The 14,486-nt window shown below is 48.2% G+C and overlaps 1 protein-coding gene and 1 pseudogene across 1 annotated transcript; one reads left to right on the forward strand and one right to left on the reverse strand.

Moving 5' to 3' along the window:
- Positions 1-4,695: 4,695 nt before the first annotated feature.
- Positions 4,696-5,949, reverse strand: LOC132481681 (actin-like protein 7B). The gene is given in 1 exon segment (XM_060086515.1): positions 4,696-5,949. A coding segment is annotated over 1 exon segment (1,254 nt).
- A 5,786-nt stretch (positions 5,950-11,735) lies between these two features.
- LOC132482695 (actin-like protein 7A) lies at positions 11,736-13,059 on the forward strand (annotated as a pseudogene).
- Positions 13,060-14,486: the final 1,427 nt, after the last annotated feature.

Consider the following 14,486-nt stretch of genomic DNA (forward strand, 5'->3'; position numbering starts at 1 on the left):
GCCACAAGAAGATGAAGAAAGTGCTTAGAGCTATGGAAATGTACCAAGCTGCCTTTGTTTTAGCGATGGGGGAGAAAGGGATCCTGGCAGAATTCAACCCCATATCCATTTATTTGGCCTTAAAAATGAGGGAGGGGTGCTTCTCAAGGCTGTGGTTGAGGGGTTACATTCATGCTAGCTCTTGCTGATCCAGTTCCTATCCTCACGGTTTTCTCTGCTGGACGCTTCCTGCCTGAAACCACGGAAGTGGCTCTCAGTCTCTGTAATTGCTCAAGGGTCATCCGTAAAGCAGTGGTTTCTGGCCTGACTTTCCCAGAACTCACTAAGCATAGTCCTGTTGCTTCTTCTATGACTCATTTAGATCCTAATTATTATTCTACATATTTATGCAAATGCAGAAGCCAGGAGGGGTGAAACTCCTTTCAGAAGCCATGCAGTGGTCTCTGGAATGTTAAAGGCTCAGAAGATTGGCAGAGTCTCAGGTTCCATCTCAAGTAAAGAACGTTTTTCTAGACCGAATGCTGCCTGAAAGGTTTGGCCTTTCTGCTTATGAAAATGAAAGACTTCCCTAGAGCAGTGGTTCCCACATCAGAATCACTGGGGACCTGTGAGATCTCACTGGTGCTTCCACTCCACCCACACATTCTGATTTAATTGGGACTGAAGTTGGACATGGGTCTTTCTTAAAAGCTCCCCAGATGATTCTGACAGGCAGCCAGGTTGAAAGCTGAGAACCCTAGAAATTCTGCAGAGTTCTGGGAAGAAAGAGCAAAAGGTCCAGGACTAGCAAATACAGATTAGGGAGCCTCTGAGCAATACATAGAGCATACTTTCCCCAGGGCACCTACTCTGAGCCATGACACAGAAATTGAAAAGACACAGTCTGTCCTTTTTGCTGAGCTTGGTGGGTGATAAAGCCAAGGCTGGTGTGTAGGCCACAGTGGTGGGAAGTGGCATTTGGCTGGGCCTTGAAGGTGAGTGGAGCTTGGACAGGTGGTAAAAGGCGTTCTGACCTTATATAGCTGTGTCTTTATGAGGAAGCAAAATTATTTTTAAGGCAGGACAAGAAAAATTTAACATGAAATTTTTATCTGCCGTTTGAGCCACTACCCCCTCCTCTTTAGTGTGCAATGTGCATCTGCATTATACATTAACTAAATCCCCTTAGAAGACACAGGAATGCCTACTTGCCAAAAAAAAAAAAAGGCAATACTCCTACCTTGGCCAATTTCAAGCTACCAACATGGTTTAACTGGCTTGCTAAATTCCTGACATTAACAATGGGCTGTCACAAGCCATTAAGAGCTAGCTCCAGCATCACCAATACCCCACACTCCCTCTCTCCACTGGTTAAGAACCACTACATTACAAGAAAATGTAGGATTAAAAAAAACACTTGTCAAATAAAACACCATTAATGGTTTGTATTATAATAAAGTGAATTGCAGAAACCCACCTTTTGCAGCTAATTCTTAGGACAAACCTGGTAATACCCTTGGGGGAGAGAGATCAGGCTGCCGAGACAGGCAGTGAGGATAACAGGCCTCTTGTCATGTCTAAATAGTAGGACATTACCACATGATGTCATTCTAATACTTGCTTATTTATGTCTCTGGAAGTCTCAAGCAAGTTGTCTCTCTTTTTGCTAAAAGACTGGCATTCTTAACTTTTATACCTTGGGATGATTATGAAAATTACATCATACCTGTTGTTCATTACTTAAAAGGAACCTTTTACATGTATTTTTTTTCTTGTAAAAGAGACTGAAAATTTGCAGAAAGGAGATAAGGGCAGAGAGGCATTTTGGAATCACAGAACTGTGATTTTACCAGGTGGGTAAACGTGGACAAGATTCTTAACTTCTACAAGCTTCAGAGTCCTCACCTGTAAAATGCAGAAAGGTACTTGTAACTTCTACCTCACTGACTGGGAGTAAGTCATTTCCATTGGCATGTACTAAACACCCACCCCATGCCATTTCTCTGCACTGGGCCCAGAGAAAACCAAGATGAGGAAGTCCGAGTTCCTGCCCTTAAGAAGCTCAAGTTTAACCTCGAGGACAAATATCTAAACAAGAGAATATAGAACAACGGCCAATTGCCACGCTTAGGTTTGCACTCTAAAGTGTGAATGTGTTATCTGACATTCTCTAATACTGTGACAAAAACTCTTCATGTGTAGTAGCTTTTTTGTTGGGAAATAAATGAAGTGTTGGTCTTAATATTTCAATTACAAGAGTCGCCAGAGATTAAGTGATTAGTGTTTTTATAGCATCTGCCACACAGGGATGCATTTAGAGGAGAGGACCAGGAGATGAGGGCACTGAAGCTGTGACTGTGAAGACAGGAGAAGTTGCTGAGAATGTGGGGAGTGAGGAAGAACAGATTGTAGAGGCGGGGAGGTAGACATGGGCATGGTTTTTAGAGATAGTCAAGACGAGCATGTGGAAGAACGTGCACATGCAGCGTTAATTTACTGCCTGTGTGATTTGGGACATATCACTTTCCCCTCTATAAGCCTCCATTTCCCTCTCTATAATTCATCAGGTATTTAGAATAAGTATTAAACAAATGTTCTTGTGTTGCAAGCAGCAGAAATGAATGCTGGCTAATAAACCAAAAAGTTATGTTGAAGCAGCAGGTATATATGAAGACATCAGAGTGGTAGAGACTTTGGCAACACAAGAATATAAGCCCCACTGAAAGAATTCACATTCCAGAACAAAATTTATACACTGTTCTGGCCGAATAAATTGTGTCTACTGGCACCATCAGCCTCCAGTCCTCCAGTCTGCAACTCTCTCTACAGGAAAGAACCCAGGTTCCTGCATCGCACCAAGGCCCTGTCAGCCCCAGTGGAACTCAATCTCCGGGCTAGAAACCCAATTCTAGGCCACAGGGAGGGCCTAGATGGCAAGGCGTTACGTGATAAAGACCGTGTCTGCTTCTTTCCCAAAGCTGCAGCTCCCGCACAAGGCCAGGGACAGGGGCAGCCTCAGAGATTGCCCCCAAATCAGGACTCTTTGTCTAAGGTAAGAGTTGGCTCACAGATATTTGATAGCCCATCAGATTACGCAGCTCACCAATGTCTGATTTCACAGACAACTGCTCATGGACCCCTGGTCATGGGCTGCATCAGGAGGTGGGGGAGGAGAAGAGGCAGGAACCACCCTCTTGTAGGCAGTCAGTCATTCACCAGCTAAAATCTCACAAGACTCGTTGGCTTCTCCCTCAGCCCTAAAGCTACTAAGTGGTCACCACGCCTAGTACTTCTTTCTCCATTTGCAGCTTTCCAATACACCGCCTCCGCCTTCCTACGCCCAGGAACTCTGAGCTCAGCCACCAACGTGGCTGTCCACTGGATCCCCCACAAGCTGTGTGTAATCCCAAGGGAAGGGCCATATTCTGGCCATTTCTGTCTCCAGCTCTGGGCCTCACCCATAGTAGATGCTTGGTAAGTGCTTAATGGTTGCTAACCATTAAGAACCATTGCTATAGATTGAATGTTTGCTTCCACCCTCCCAATCCCCCACCCCTCCCTCCAAATTCATATGTTGAAAACCTAATGCCCAAAGTAATGGTATTAGGGGAGACCTTTGGAAGGTGACAGTTGCGAGGGCAGAGCCTTCATGAATGGCATTAGTGTCTTTATAGAAGAGGCCCCAGAGACACCCCTCATCTCATCCACCAAGTGAGAGCACAGCCAGATGTCAGGAGTTTGTAACCCGGAAGAAGGCCTTCACCAGAACCTGGCCATGCTGGCACCCTGGTCTTGGCCTTCCAGCCTCCAGAAATGTAAGAAATAGATTTCTGTTGTTTATAAGCCAACCCATCTGTGGTATTTTGCTATAGCATTCCAAACTAAAGTAACCATGTTTGCCCTTCTAGAAATAATCATGACCTGGGTCAGGAGACCTACGCTCAACCACTGACATGGCCCCCTCCGTCCTGGTCCTCAGTTTCCCCATCTCTACAGGAGGGAGAGAACACATGATTTCTAAATGGCCTTCTGGTTTCTCTAACACCCTCCTGATTCAGTGGTTACTTGTGACTCTGTAAAAATAGCTGCAACTTTGGCAGGTGTCTAAAGGGAGAGGGCCACCGATGGGTAGAAATGGCCCCTTCCACTCAGGAGACACCCATGGACTGTTCCTTTGAAGGGGGCAGGTAGTGAGGGTTGGTTAGTGAGGCAGTCAAGCAGTGATAAAGCTGGGGGCAGGTGACCATCAGGGGCAGAAACAGGTGACGGAAATCAGACACCTAGTTGTGAGTCTCCCACCCACCACTTAACTATGTGACCCAAGCTAGTCCCTTAATCTGAGCCTTTGTTTCCCCCTTGGACCATGGGTGAGCAAGCAGTATGAGTGTCTGTTGGATTGGATTTTGAACCCTGAAGAGCTAATAGAACAGGAAGCCACATTCTGGGCTCTATGATGATGTTGCCCTCATGGGGAGGGCAGAGGGGGAGGGCCCAGTGAGCCTCCCCAACCCCCCTGCTGCTCCCCACCCAGCAGAGCAGAAGGTGCTGATATGCCTAAACCCAACACCCCACCACCTGCTGCTATCACACTAGAGCAAGAAATCCAGACCAGACAAGAGGCATTGCATCTTAAAACTTTATGTGAAATTCTGTAAATGTGTATAGAGTGGCCTGTGCCTGCCTGCACACAGGCCTGGGCTGTAGGGACACCACTGCTCAGCCCTTGCTGTAGATAGCTGCCCTGCCCCACTCCTCAAACTTTTCCTTGCTGACCCAAAGCTGCTGGATGGCCTGCAGGGAGGCCAGGATGGAGCCGCCGGTCCACACGGAGGTCTTCCTCTTGGGAGCAGCAGCCACTGCAGGGCTGTCCCCGGGGCAGTGGAAACTCAGCTCCCTCTGGAAGTGCTCTGGGAAGCCATCCAGCATGGTGCAGCTGCCACACAGCAGCAGGTTGGCTGTCATCTCCTCCTTGAAGCCCGCCTCCTGGCAGTGGTTCAGGCAGGAGGCCGTGAGCTTGGGGAGACCAGGCCGGTTGCTGCCCACCAACGTGGGCTTGAAGAGCATCTTGGCGAATGGAAAGCGCTCCTGACCGATGGTGATGAGCTTGCCGTCGGGGAGCTCATAGTCCACACGCAGATCCTCCAGGCACAGGCCAAGCTCCTCCGTTGGCTTGAGTGCCGAGTAGCAGCACCACTTCTTGATGTGCTTGATGATGTGCAGGTGGTCGTCCGTGAACTTGTGGCCGGCCTCATTGAGTAGCTGCAGCAGGTAGTTGGTGAGGTCGCTGCCGGCATAGTCGGCACGACTTGTCAGGCCTGGCAGCACGTCGCCTTCGGAGATGGGCACCACATGTGAGACACTGTGCCCACTCTCCACCAACAGCCCAGAGGTCTTGCCATAGGAGTAGATGGACAGCAATGACTGGGAGGTCACGTGCATGGCAGGGATGCCAAAGGTCTCGAACATGGGCTCTGCATACTTCTCACGGTTGCTGGTGGGGCTGGGCAAGGGGTCGGAGACCAGCACGGCATGCTCCTCGGGGAGGATCTTCATGGCCGTGTGGAAGATGTACTCCCAGATGTTCTGGACACAGTCCCAGTCCACCACGATGCCCTATTTTAGCAGATGAATCAGCTTCAGAGGCTCCTCCATGTTGAGCATCTCGTGGCCCAGGTAGGTCTGCTTGTGGGTGTCACAGGCATCAGCCACCTCAGAGCAGAGCGTGCCCACAGTGGAGGAGATGAAGTAGGTCGGGCTCGGCTCACCCACAAAGCCACACTTACAATACTGGGAGCCCAGGTCAATGATGAGTGCCTTGATCTTACGCACCTTCTTGGGCTTCATCTTCAGCTGAGTGGATGAACTTGTGTCCCGGATGCCAGCCTCAGGACCTGGCAGCGTGCCTGCCTCTCCAGGGTCCCCCTGAGCCATGCCCATGGTCTTGGGGCTAGGGCTGTTCCTTGTCTCCATTTGCCTTCCTTGCTCACTTTTCTCACATCCACATCCTAGAGCTCTGTGGGGAGAAATAAGAGGGTCCACCTCCAGCAGTGCCTTGGCAACCCCTCAGGATTGTGATGTCACCACGGGCTGGTCCATTCTGGCAGCCCAGGGAGGGCTTGGCCTTGGCAGGCCCTTGATCTATCACCCCCACCTCCATCAGCCTAACTCGACTTTGCTCCCAGACAGAGCAGGTGGCCAGCACAGTTTTAGAAATCCAACCACACTTGGGTCTCAGAGGTTTCTGCTCCCTCTCCTTATATCCTCACTCCTAATCCCCCGTTCACTAGCTGAACACCTCTTCCTCCTCAGCTTCTTGGCCAAGAGGGTGATAAATATTTGAGCCCCTACAGTAAGCCAAACACTGTAGCAGGCACCTCACATGACACTTCACAGAATCTTGGCAGGTAGGCAGAGCTAAGGAAATCAAGGCTCAGAATGCAAATGACTTGCCCAAGAGCAAACAGCTCTTGGAGTGTTTGTTTGTACTTTAACCCAAGTTCCTCCAAATCCAATGTACCAGGTCACCTTAAAGAGTGTGTAGGCCCTGATGAAAGAAACCTGGCCACACGCAGTGCCCAGTCTAGTTGGGAAGAAGATGAATGGATGCAGAGGAGTTTGCAGGTGGACATCTATTGGGAGAACAGAGGTGCACAAAGGAGGGAGGGAGTCAGAAGGTTCTCCAGAGAGGTGCTGCCTAGGTAGAGTACTGCAAGATAGGTGGATATTTGTCAGGTAGCTAAGAGGAGGGAAAGCCATCCCGAGCAGAGAGCACAGCCTGAGCAAACACTCAGAGGGAGGCATGGTGGAGAGCTTCCAGCAGTTAAGGTGTTTGGAAAAATAGATCGGGATAAAGCAGTCATGGGAGCAACTAGGGTGGACCTCAAATGCTAGAGGTAAGGGCTTGGATTAAACTGATGACAGCAGGGGCGCCAATGAAGCCTTTAAGCAGGGGAGTGGTCAGATTTGGTTTCCAGGACAAAATCTTAGAGAGATTCATGTTTAGCTGTAATATGGAGGGACAAGACTCTGAGATCTAAAAGGAGGATGTTGAAGAAATTCTTGTAAGGCTTGAAGGTGGCCTAAGCTAGGGCTGTGATAGTGTGGAAAAAAAGGAAGGGACCGGTTCTAAAGAAATTCAGAAGGTAGAATCTAATCTAATTGGTTGGTTCTCAACTGTCCTCAATTCAATCCAAGCTTTTAGTCTAACATTTGAGACCCTTTCACATAGGCTCCTGTGACATCTCTAGCCTCTAGCATTGCGTTTACATTAGATGATTAGATGTGGGGAGTGAGGAAGAGGGAAGGATGAATCCCTTTCCTCTGCCCAAGCAAAGATGGTCTGTCATCCAGAACAAACAAATTCATTAGGTTCCCATAGGGTCCTCTGTACCAAACTGTCACCGCTCTAAAAAAAAAAGACAGATTAGGGCTTTGGTAAAGAAACAGGAGGAAGAGGGGAAGAGAAACAACTGGGGCTAAGGAAGTTTTCTGGGAAAATTAACAAGGGCAGAAGTAGTTGAAGGATTAGGTGACATGGATAGGAAAGAAAAGAGGGATTGTTAAGACATAAGATGTACTGCTGTGGAACATATAAGGACATTAATAAATAACTCGTGGGGATTTCTGTTTGCTGAATTGTTTCTTGGAACATGGCACTAGGGAACTGGATTATGTGGGCAACAACTTTATAAGGATTACAGTTATGAGCACCACCAAGTTCCATTGGTGGTGTCTCAAAATCACAGAACCTGAGGATTAAACACTTGATCTGGCACGGAAAGCTGTGAGGGACAAACTTTCCCTCACATTGGATTGACATCTGTACCTCTCTGAAGAAGCCATTAATTGGTCTTGGGTCTACTTTTGAGGTTGTGCAAGGCAAGCTAATTCTTCCATGTGACAACACTTAGGCTATTTAAAGGCAATGCTTGTGGACCCCCTAAGCTTCCTCTTCTTCCACTCCTTATGGAAAGACAGTACAGAATAGAAAGAGGAGTAAGGAACTGGACTCAGAAGACCCGAGTTCAAATCTAGCTTCATTATTATAATCTGTATGAGCTTGGGCAAACTACTCAAAATGTTAGTCGAATCTGATTTTGATAGTGCTATATTCCCTCATCAGCTTGATCCCTATCCACTGCCTCCAGGTTTCAGGCTTGAGCATCTAGGTGGATGGTAGGGCTCCTCGTATATAGACAGAGGATACAGGGGCAAGAGCGGTTATACAGGGGAAGGCAATGAGTTCCATTTGGGGCATGCTGACTTAGAGATGTCCGGAGGCCACTAGGCTGTGGATTATGGAGCTCGGGAAAGAGAAATGATCTAGATTTAGTCCTCAACAGAGTAACTCCACCTTCTGAAGACAGCCCCTTTCCCTTCCACCTCAAGGGAACTGGTTAGTCTTAGTATTGGGGTTATCACACTGAGGGCTGAGCTTTGGGAATGAGGCTCACTGTCTGTCTGACAAGGAATTCTTTTCTTTGCTGGGAGCTTGACTCAGAGATTCCCAAATGCCAACATATTGAAGAGTTGGATTCCTAGGTCTCAACAGTCCTAGGCTCGAAACATTCAGATTCAGTAAGGTGGGGGTGGGATCTAGGAATCTGCATTCGTGAAAAGAAATGTTGTACTTTGGCCTTTTCCTTACTAGATTCTCTTTCGTCCCTCCACAGCTGCTAAAGCTACAGGGCCTGGTTCACCTTTCCTCCGAAGGTCAAGGGTGGGTGGTGTCCCAAAAAACAAAGCTAGGAGCAAGGATACCACCTCAGGGAGAAATGTGTTTCTTGGTCTAATTTTTTCATGTTTTCTTTCTCCACGATAGAGGAGAACCTCAGCGTTGCTTTCCAGAAGGATCATCTCATGGTTTTGTTGGTCTTGGGCCAGAGGAGCAAAAGTAGGTGCTATCCCATGAGAAAATACGGCCCAAGAAAGTATGAGCAACATAGAGTGTCTCTACCTAGAGGGACCTCACCAGAGACCCCAGGAGCCCACATATGCCTTAGATGGCTGGTGACAAGTGTGCAGGGTTGCGTGTGCCAGGCAGTGGAGGTTTTGGGTGCAGTGTGCCAACAGTCTTTATATCTTTCCATCATTGATACCACTGTGTGCTGACCCAGAGAGAAGGGTCACAAGGGGTGACGTGAAAGCTAAGGGGAAAAGGGTTTCCATCAGGAGACAGCACCCAAGTATGCATAATCCTGAGAGGTGAAGTAAAAAGAGTGAAATGGGACCATTGGCTTTAGCCTGAAGGATGTGGGGATGGACCCTGACAGTCCCTGTGCCCATGGACCTTACAGACTTTACAGATGGAGCGATTGGCCTTAAGCTAGCACAGCACCTCTCCCACCTATGATGACAGAAAGCACTAAGGACAGCAAGCATGGGCAGTGGGGGAGGAGCCTGTGAAACAGAGCATGTCAGGCTCTGAGTGTCTTAGTGAAGTGGGATGCACAGGTCGAGTGACAGAGGGTGAATAATGGTCCCCCAAAGATGTCCACGTCTGAATCCCTAGAACCTGTGAATATGTTACCTTTCATGGTAAAAGGGACTATGCAGACGCGAGCTAAGAAGTTTTCAGTGGGGAGATTAACAACCCTCGATTATCCAGGTGGGCCCAAAGTAATCAGAAGTATCTTAAGAAGAGGGAGACAGGAGGGTCAAGTTCAGATAAGGAGGTATGACAATGGAAGCAGAAGTCTGAGAGGTCTTTGAAGATGAAGGAAGGGGCCACAAGCCCAGGAAGGTAGGCAGCATCTAGGAGCTGGAAAAGGATTATCCCTTAGAGCCTCCAGAAGGAACGAGGCCCTGCTGAGACCTTGATTTTAGCCCACTAAGACTGGCTGTGGGCTTCTGACCTCCAGAATTGCAGGATAATAAATTTGTGTTTTAAGCCATTAAATTTATGGTAATTTGTCACAGCCTCAATAGGAAACTAACAGAGGCTCTTACAGGACTCCAGGGCAGTAAAGATGTACTAAGCAGCTGCATATTTCTCAGAAATCAAGAGGTGGGTTGAGGAGACGGAAAATGGATGATTCTAAACTAAATACACCTTTGGTTGTCATACAAGTTCTCTTGAAATAAAGTCAGACAATCCAAGTTGGCCACGCAAACCCCTGAAAAGCAGAGGTAAGTAAGCTATTTCTCAGGCAGCCAGGCATAGAGAAAAGTACTTTCCTATTCTTCTTTCAAAGGTCAATACCATCTCCTCCTCTACCCATTGAACCAAGAAGCTGCCCCTATCGCATAGTCACAAGGCTCATGAAACTGCACTTGGTCCTTTTCTTCTCTCATACCCCAAAAGGAGTAAAGAGCATCCCCAGTAACTTCCTTAAAGGAGAAAGCCCACCATTGTAGTGACTGCCTCCTTATTAAGAGCACGGTGCTGCATAACATAAGGATGGATCCTGGGCGCCTTGAGAGCAGCAGGTGTCAGCACCAACAGGCCCAGCTTCAGAGATGGCATGTGATACAGTGGCCAAGCAGCCTCAGAGACACAGGTTGGGTCCCATCAAGGGACACCCCTGGGAAGAAGTCGCAGTCAGCAGAACTTGGCACTGCTGGCTGGATATCCTTGGGTGAGCTATGTACCCGAGAGCCTCAGTGTTCTCATCAGTGGGACTGTAGGGTCTAATTTCATTGTCAACCCAATGACCTGGACGAAGGAGGAGTATGTGTGCAAATATGTGTCCAAAAATAATTCCTCTGCAGGTTGCCCTAAGAAATAGGTGGGACAGAAGTGCTTGGCACGGTCACCATAGCAGCCATTGGTCCTGCTAAAATCTAAATCAGATGGTGTCAACTCTCTGCTCAAAATTCTCTAGGGCTTTCTGACTTCACACAGAGTTAGAGCCAAAGTCCTAGCAATGGTCTGTGGGGCCTAACGTGAGCTGCTCTCCCTCCCCCACCCCTTCTCCCATCTCTACTTTTCCTTGCTCTCTCCACTGCAGCCACACTGGTCTTCTTGGAATCCTCTAACTTGGGAATCGGCAAACTCTTTCTGCAAAGGGCCAGATAGTCGATACTCATTTTCAGCTTTGCAGGCCATACAGTACTTATTGCAATGACTCAACTCTGAGGTTGTAGCACAAAAGCAGACATAGACAACATGTAAACGAATGAGTGTGGCTGTGATCCAATACAACGTTATTAAGAAAAACAGGCTGCAGGCCTGAGTTTGCAGACCCTGCTCTAACCCACAGTCGTCTGCACCTGCTGCTCCCCGATATACACGTGGCACTCTCCCTCACTTGCTTCAGGTCCTCACTCAAGTGTCACTATCTCAGGGAGAAAAATACATGGCACATTAACACAGCCACCCTCTCCCCAGCCTTCCCTGCTTTGCTTTTCTCTTTTGCCATTAACATCTTGTAACATATATTTATTTTGGTTATTGTCTGCCTCTCCCCAGCCCCCACTGACTACAATGTAAACTCTACAAGGGCAGAGATTTTTGTCTTTTTTTTTCCACTGCTGCCTGCCTTGCACATAGCAAGCACTCAATAAATATTAATTGATTGGATAAACCAGGTTTACTACAAAATTTAGTAAAAAGTAAGTCACTTCAAAAACACTATTTCAAATCTACCCTAACACAGGACAAAGGTTCCCAGTATCTAGAAAGCCCTGGGACACTGGATTATGTCATAATCAGTGGTGTCATCATTGGGGAAATTCTCAAGTTGCCCTCTGATTTAAGCCTTTCTGGCCTTGAGGCCAGTGGGATTGAGGAAATTTCTGAGAGCAAAACGGCTCTTGAGAGCATGTGGGCTCCACAGGCGGCAATCATAGGGGATTGGCCTTCCGAGAGAATGAGTGAGCAGGACTCCCTGCAGACACAGGTCCTCCAGACTGCCTCATTAAAGGACGGCCCAGCGAAGCGGGCAGTGTGGGTTCGCCGTAACCGTTCAGAGCCAGAAGAACCTACGAAATCACCTGTGGTCAATAAGAAGCCCAAGCTAGAGTTGACCAAAGCATTGGTCGTGGACCTTGGCACGGGCTACTGTAAATGTGGCTTTGCCGGGCTGCCAAAGCCCACCCACATGAGCTCTTCCACAGTGGGCAAACCCTACATGGAGACGGCCAAAACCGGGGACAATCACAAGGAGACATTCGTGTGGCACGAGCTTATCAACCCAGAGGTTTGTCTCAAGCTAATTAATCCTCTGCGACATGGCATCATCATGGACTGGGATACAGTGCAGGATATCTGGGAATATCTTTTCCATCAAGAGATGAAGATTGCCCCAGAGGAGCACGCCGCCTTGGTTTCAGACCCACCCCTGAGCCCACACACAAATAGAGAGAACTAGGCTGAAATGTTGTTTGAGACCTTCAAGACTCCCGCAATGCACATCGCCTACCAGTCCCGCCTGTCCATGTACTCCTACGGAAGGACCTCCGGCCTGGTTGTGGAGGTCGGCCACGGTGTGTCCTATGTAGTTCCCATCTACGAGGGCTATCCTTTGCCCAGCATCACCGGACGTCTGGACTACGCGTGTTCTGACCCGACAACCTACTTGATAGGCCTGATGAACAATTTGGGAAAACACTTCACTGAGGACCAGCTGGGCATTGTGGAGGACATCAAGAAGAAATGCTGCTTTGTGGCCCTGGACCCCACTGAAGAGAAGAAAGTCCCAGCTACTGAGCATACAATCCAGTACACCCTGCTGGATGAGCAGGAGATATACCTGTGTCAGGAAAGGTTCCTCTGCTCAGAGATGTTCTTCAAGCCTTCTCTGATCAAGTCCATGCAGCTGGGCCTCCACACGCAGACAGTGTCCTGCCTTGACAAGTGTGACATCGCCCTCAAACGAGACCTCATGGGGTATATCCTACTCTGTGGGGGGAGCACCATGCTCAGTGGTTTCCCTAACCATTTGCAGACGGAGCTGAGAAGCATGTGTCCTAATGACACCCCCCCCACCCAGGTAAACGTGTTGCCCGAAAGAGACACTGCAGTGTGGACGGGTGGCTCCCTCCTAGCATCGCTTCAGGGCTTCCAACCACCGACTATGGGTCCACCGCTTTGAGTACGAGGAACACGGGCCTTTCTTCCTCTACAGAAGGTGCTTCTGAACTCCAACGAAGCATGGTTGCTGTGGTGGCCATGTGTCAGCTTTGCTGGGTGAGCACCCATCCCATACATAGGGAGCTGAGCCAGCCAGTTCACTCCCGCAGTATTAAACAATCCTTGCATTTCCCTCCACAGTGTATTTCTCTATTTCCTAATGCAATGAGAACTTCATACACGCAGCATCTGCCTTAAAATGTCCATTTGCCAAAACAACAGCGGGGGCTGGGTGAAGGAGAGGGGCAGTGCGGGGGGTGGGGGGGAAGAAGGGGGGAGTGATTATGGACCAAAACGACGTGCTTTATAGTTTGATTGCTTAAGTATTTGGGGGAGAAACTACCTCTAAAATTATTCTGTCCCTTATTTTGTATATTCCCCACTTTAGGTACTACAGTATTGTTAAATTCTGCTTGGAAGGGGGAGTGTGATAAAGATAGATTAGATAGATAGAGCAAATGCTGTTGTGGCCTCTAAGAAGATCCCTTTCAATAAACACCAACAGGAAGTATGCTGTAATGGTTCAGTCGCCCACAAAGCAGCAGAGTGCATTTCACACTTGATCAGCGACTCTGAAGGCTTGGAAAGAGCTGACGAAGATGTCTGATGCCTGCTTTAACTGTACTTCCTTTTAGTTCCAGTAGTCATTTATGTCTTGATACCAGTTCTTACCAAGCCATCATGGTGACTGGCTGCTGAAGCCTGGTGTATTATGAGCAAGATATGTGTATCTTAAGGGAAAAACTCTTCAGGGAATAGGTGCTATATAGATTTCCCCCTTTAAAAAATTGGGGGCAGATTTGTTTTGGGTTATCAGCACTGAGGTCATGAGGATGGAACCCACAGCTATTCTCCAGACACTTCAAGCAGCAGATGCTCCTCTCCAACCAGACTGGATTCTCCATCAACCTGCAGGGTATACAACTGGAGTCTGGAATGGGTGCAGGATAAAGGCTGCCAGTTCTGCAGTGTGGGTTTGTGGGAGGCTGGTCCATGCTGGTCATTCTAACCCAACTAAGGAACTGAAGGAACATAAAGATCCTCATGGTCCGGCAAGCCCTTCCAGAGCCCAGCATGTTCTGTGGTATTTCCTGCGGGGCAGTTTATAATTGGACCTTCAGTTTTTTAGAGCAGTCCCCAGTACATTCTCGGTCCTGCCTCCAACACTGGCAGGCAGCATAAAGTAGTGGAAAGAACATGGGCTTTAGACTCTGTGATTTGAAACTTTTGCTACCAACTAGCTGTGTGACCTGAGTCTGCTCATCTGTAAAATTGAATTCAAATGCCTACCTCACACAGCTGATGTAAATATCAGAGGTAAACATCTGAATACCAGTGTGTGGCCTCCAGGAGGTGATCCCAAGGGTTGTTAGCTAGTATTATCTTGTAGAATTCTACCTCTTATAAAGGAGCCCAAATGCCTTACTATGATCCT

This window comes from Mesoplodon densirostris, chromosome X (genome assembly GCF_025265405.1).
Source record: "Mesoplodon densirostris isolate mMesDen1 chromosome X, mMesDen1 primary haplotype, whole genome shotgun sequence".
NCBI classification, from domain to species: Eukaryota; Metazoa; Chordata; class Mammalia; order Artiodactyla; family Ziphiidae; genus Mesoplodon; species Mesoplodon densirostris.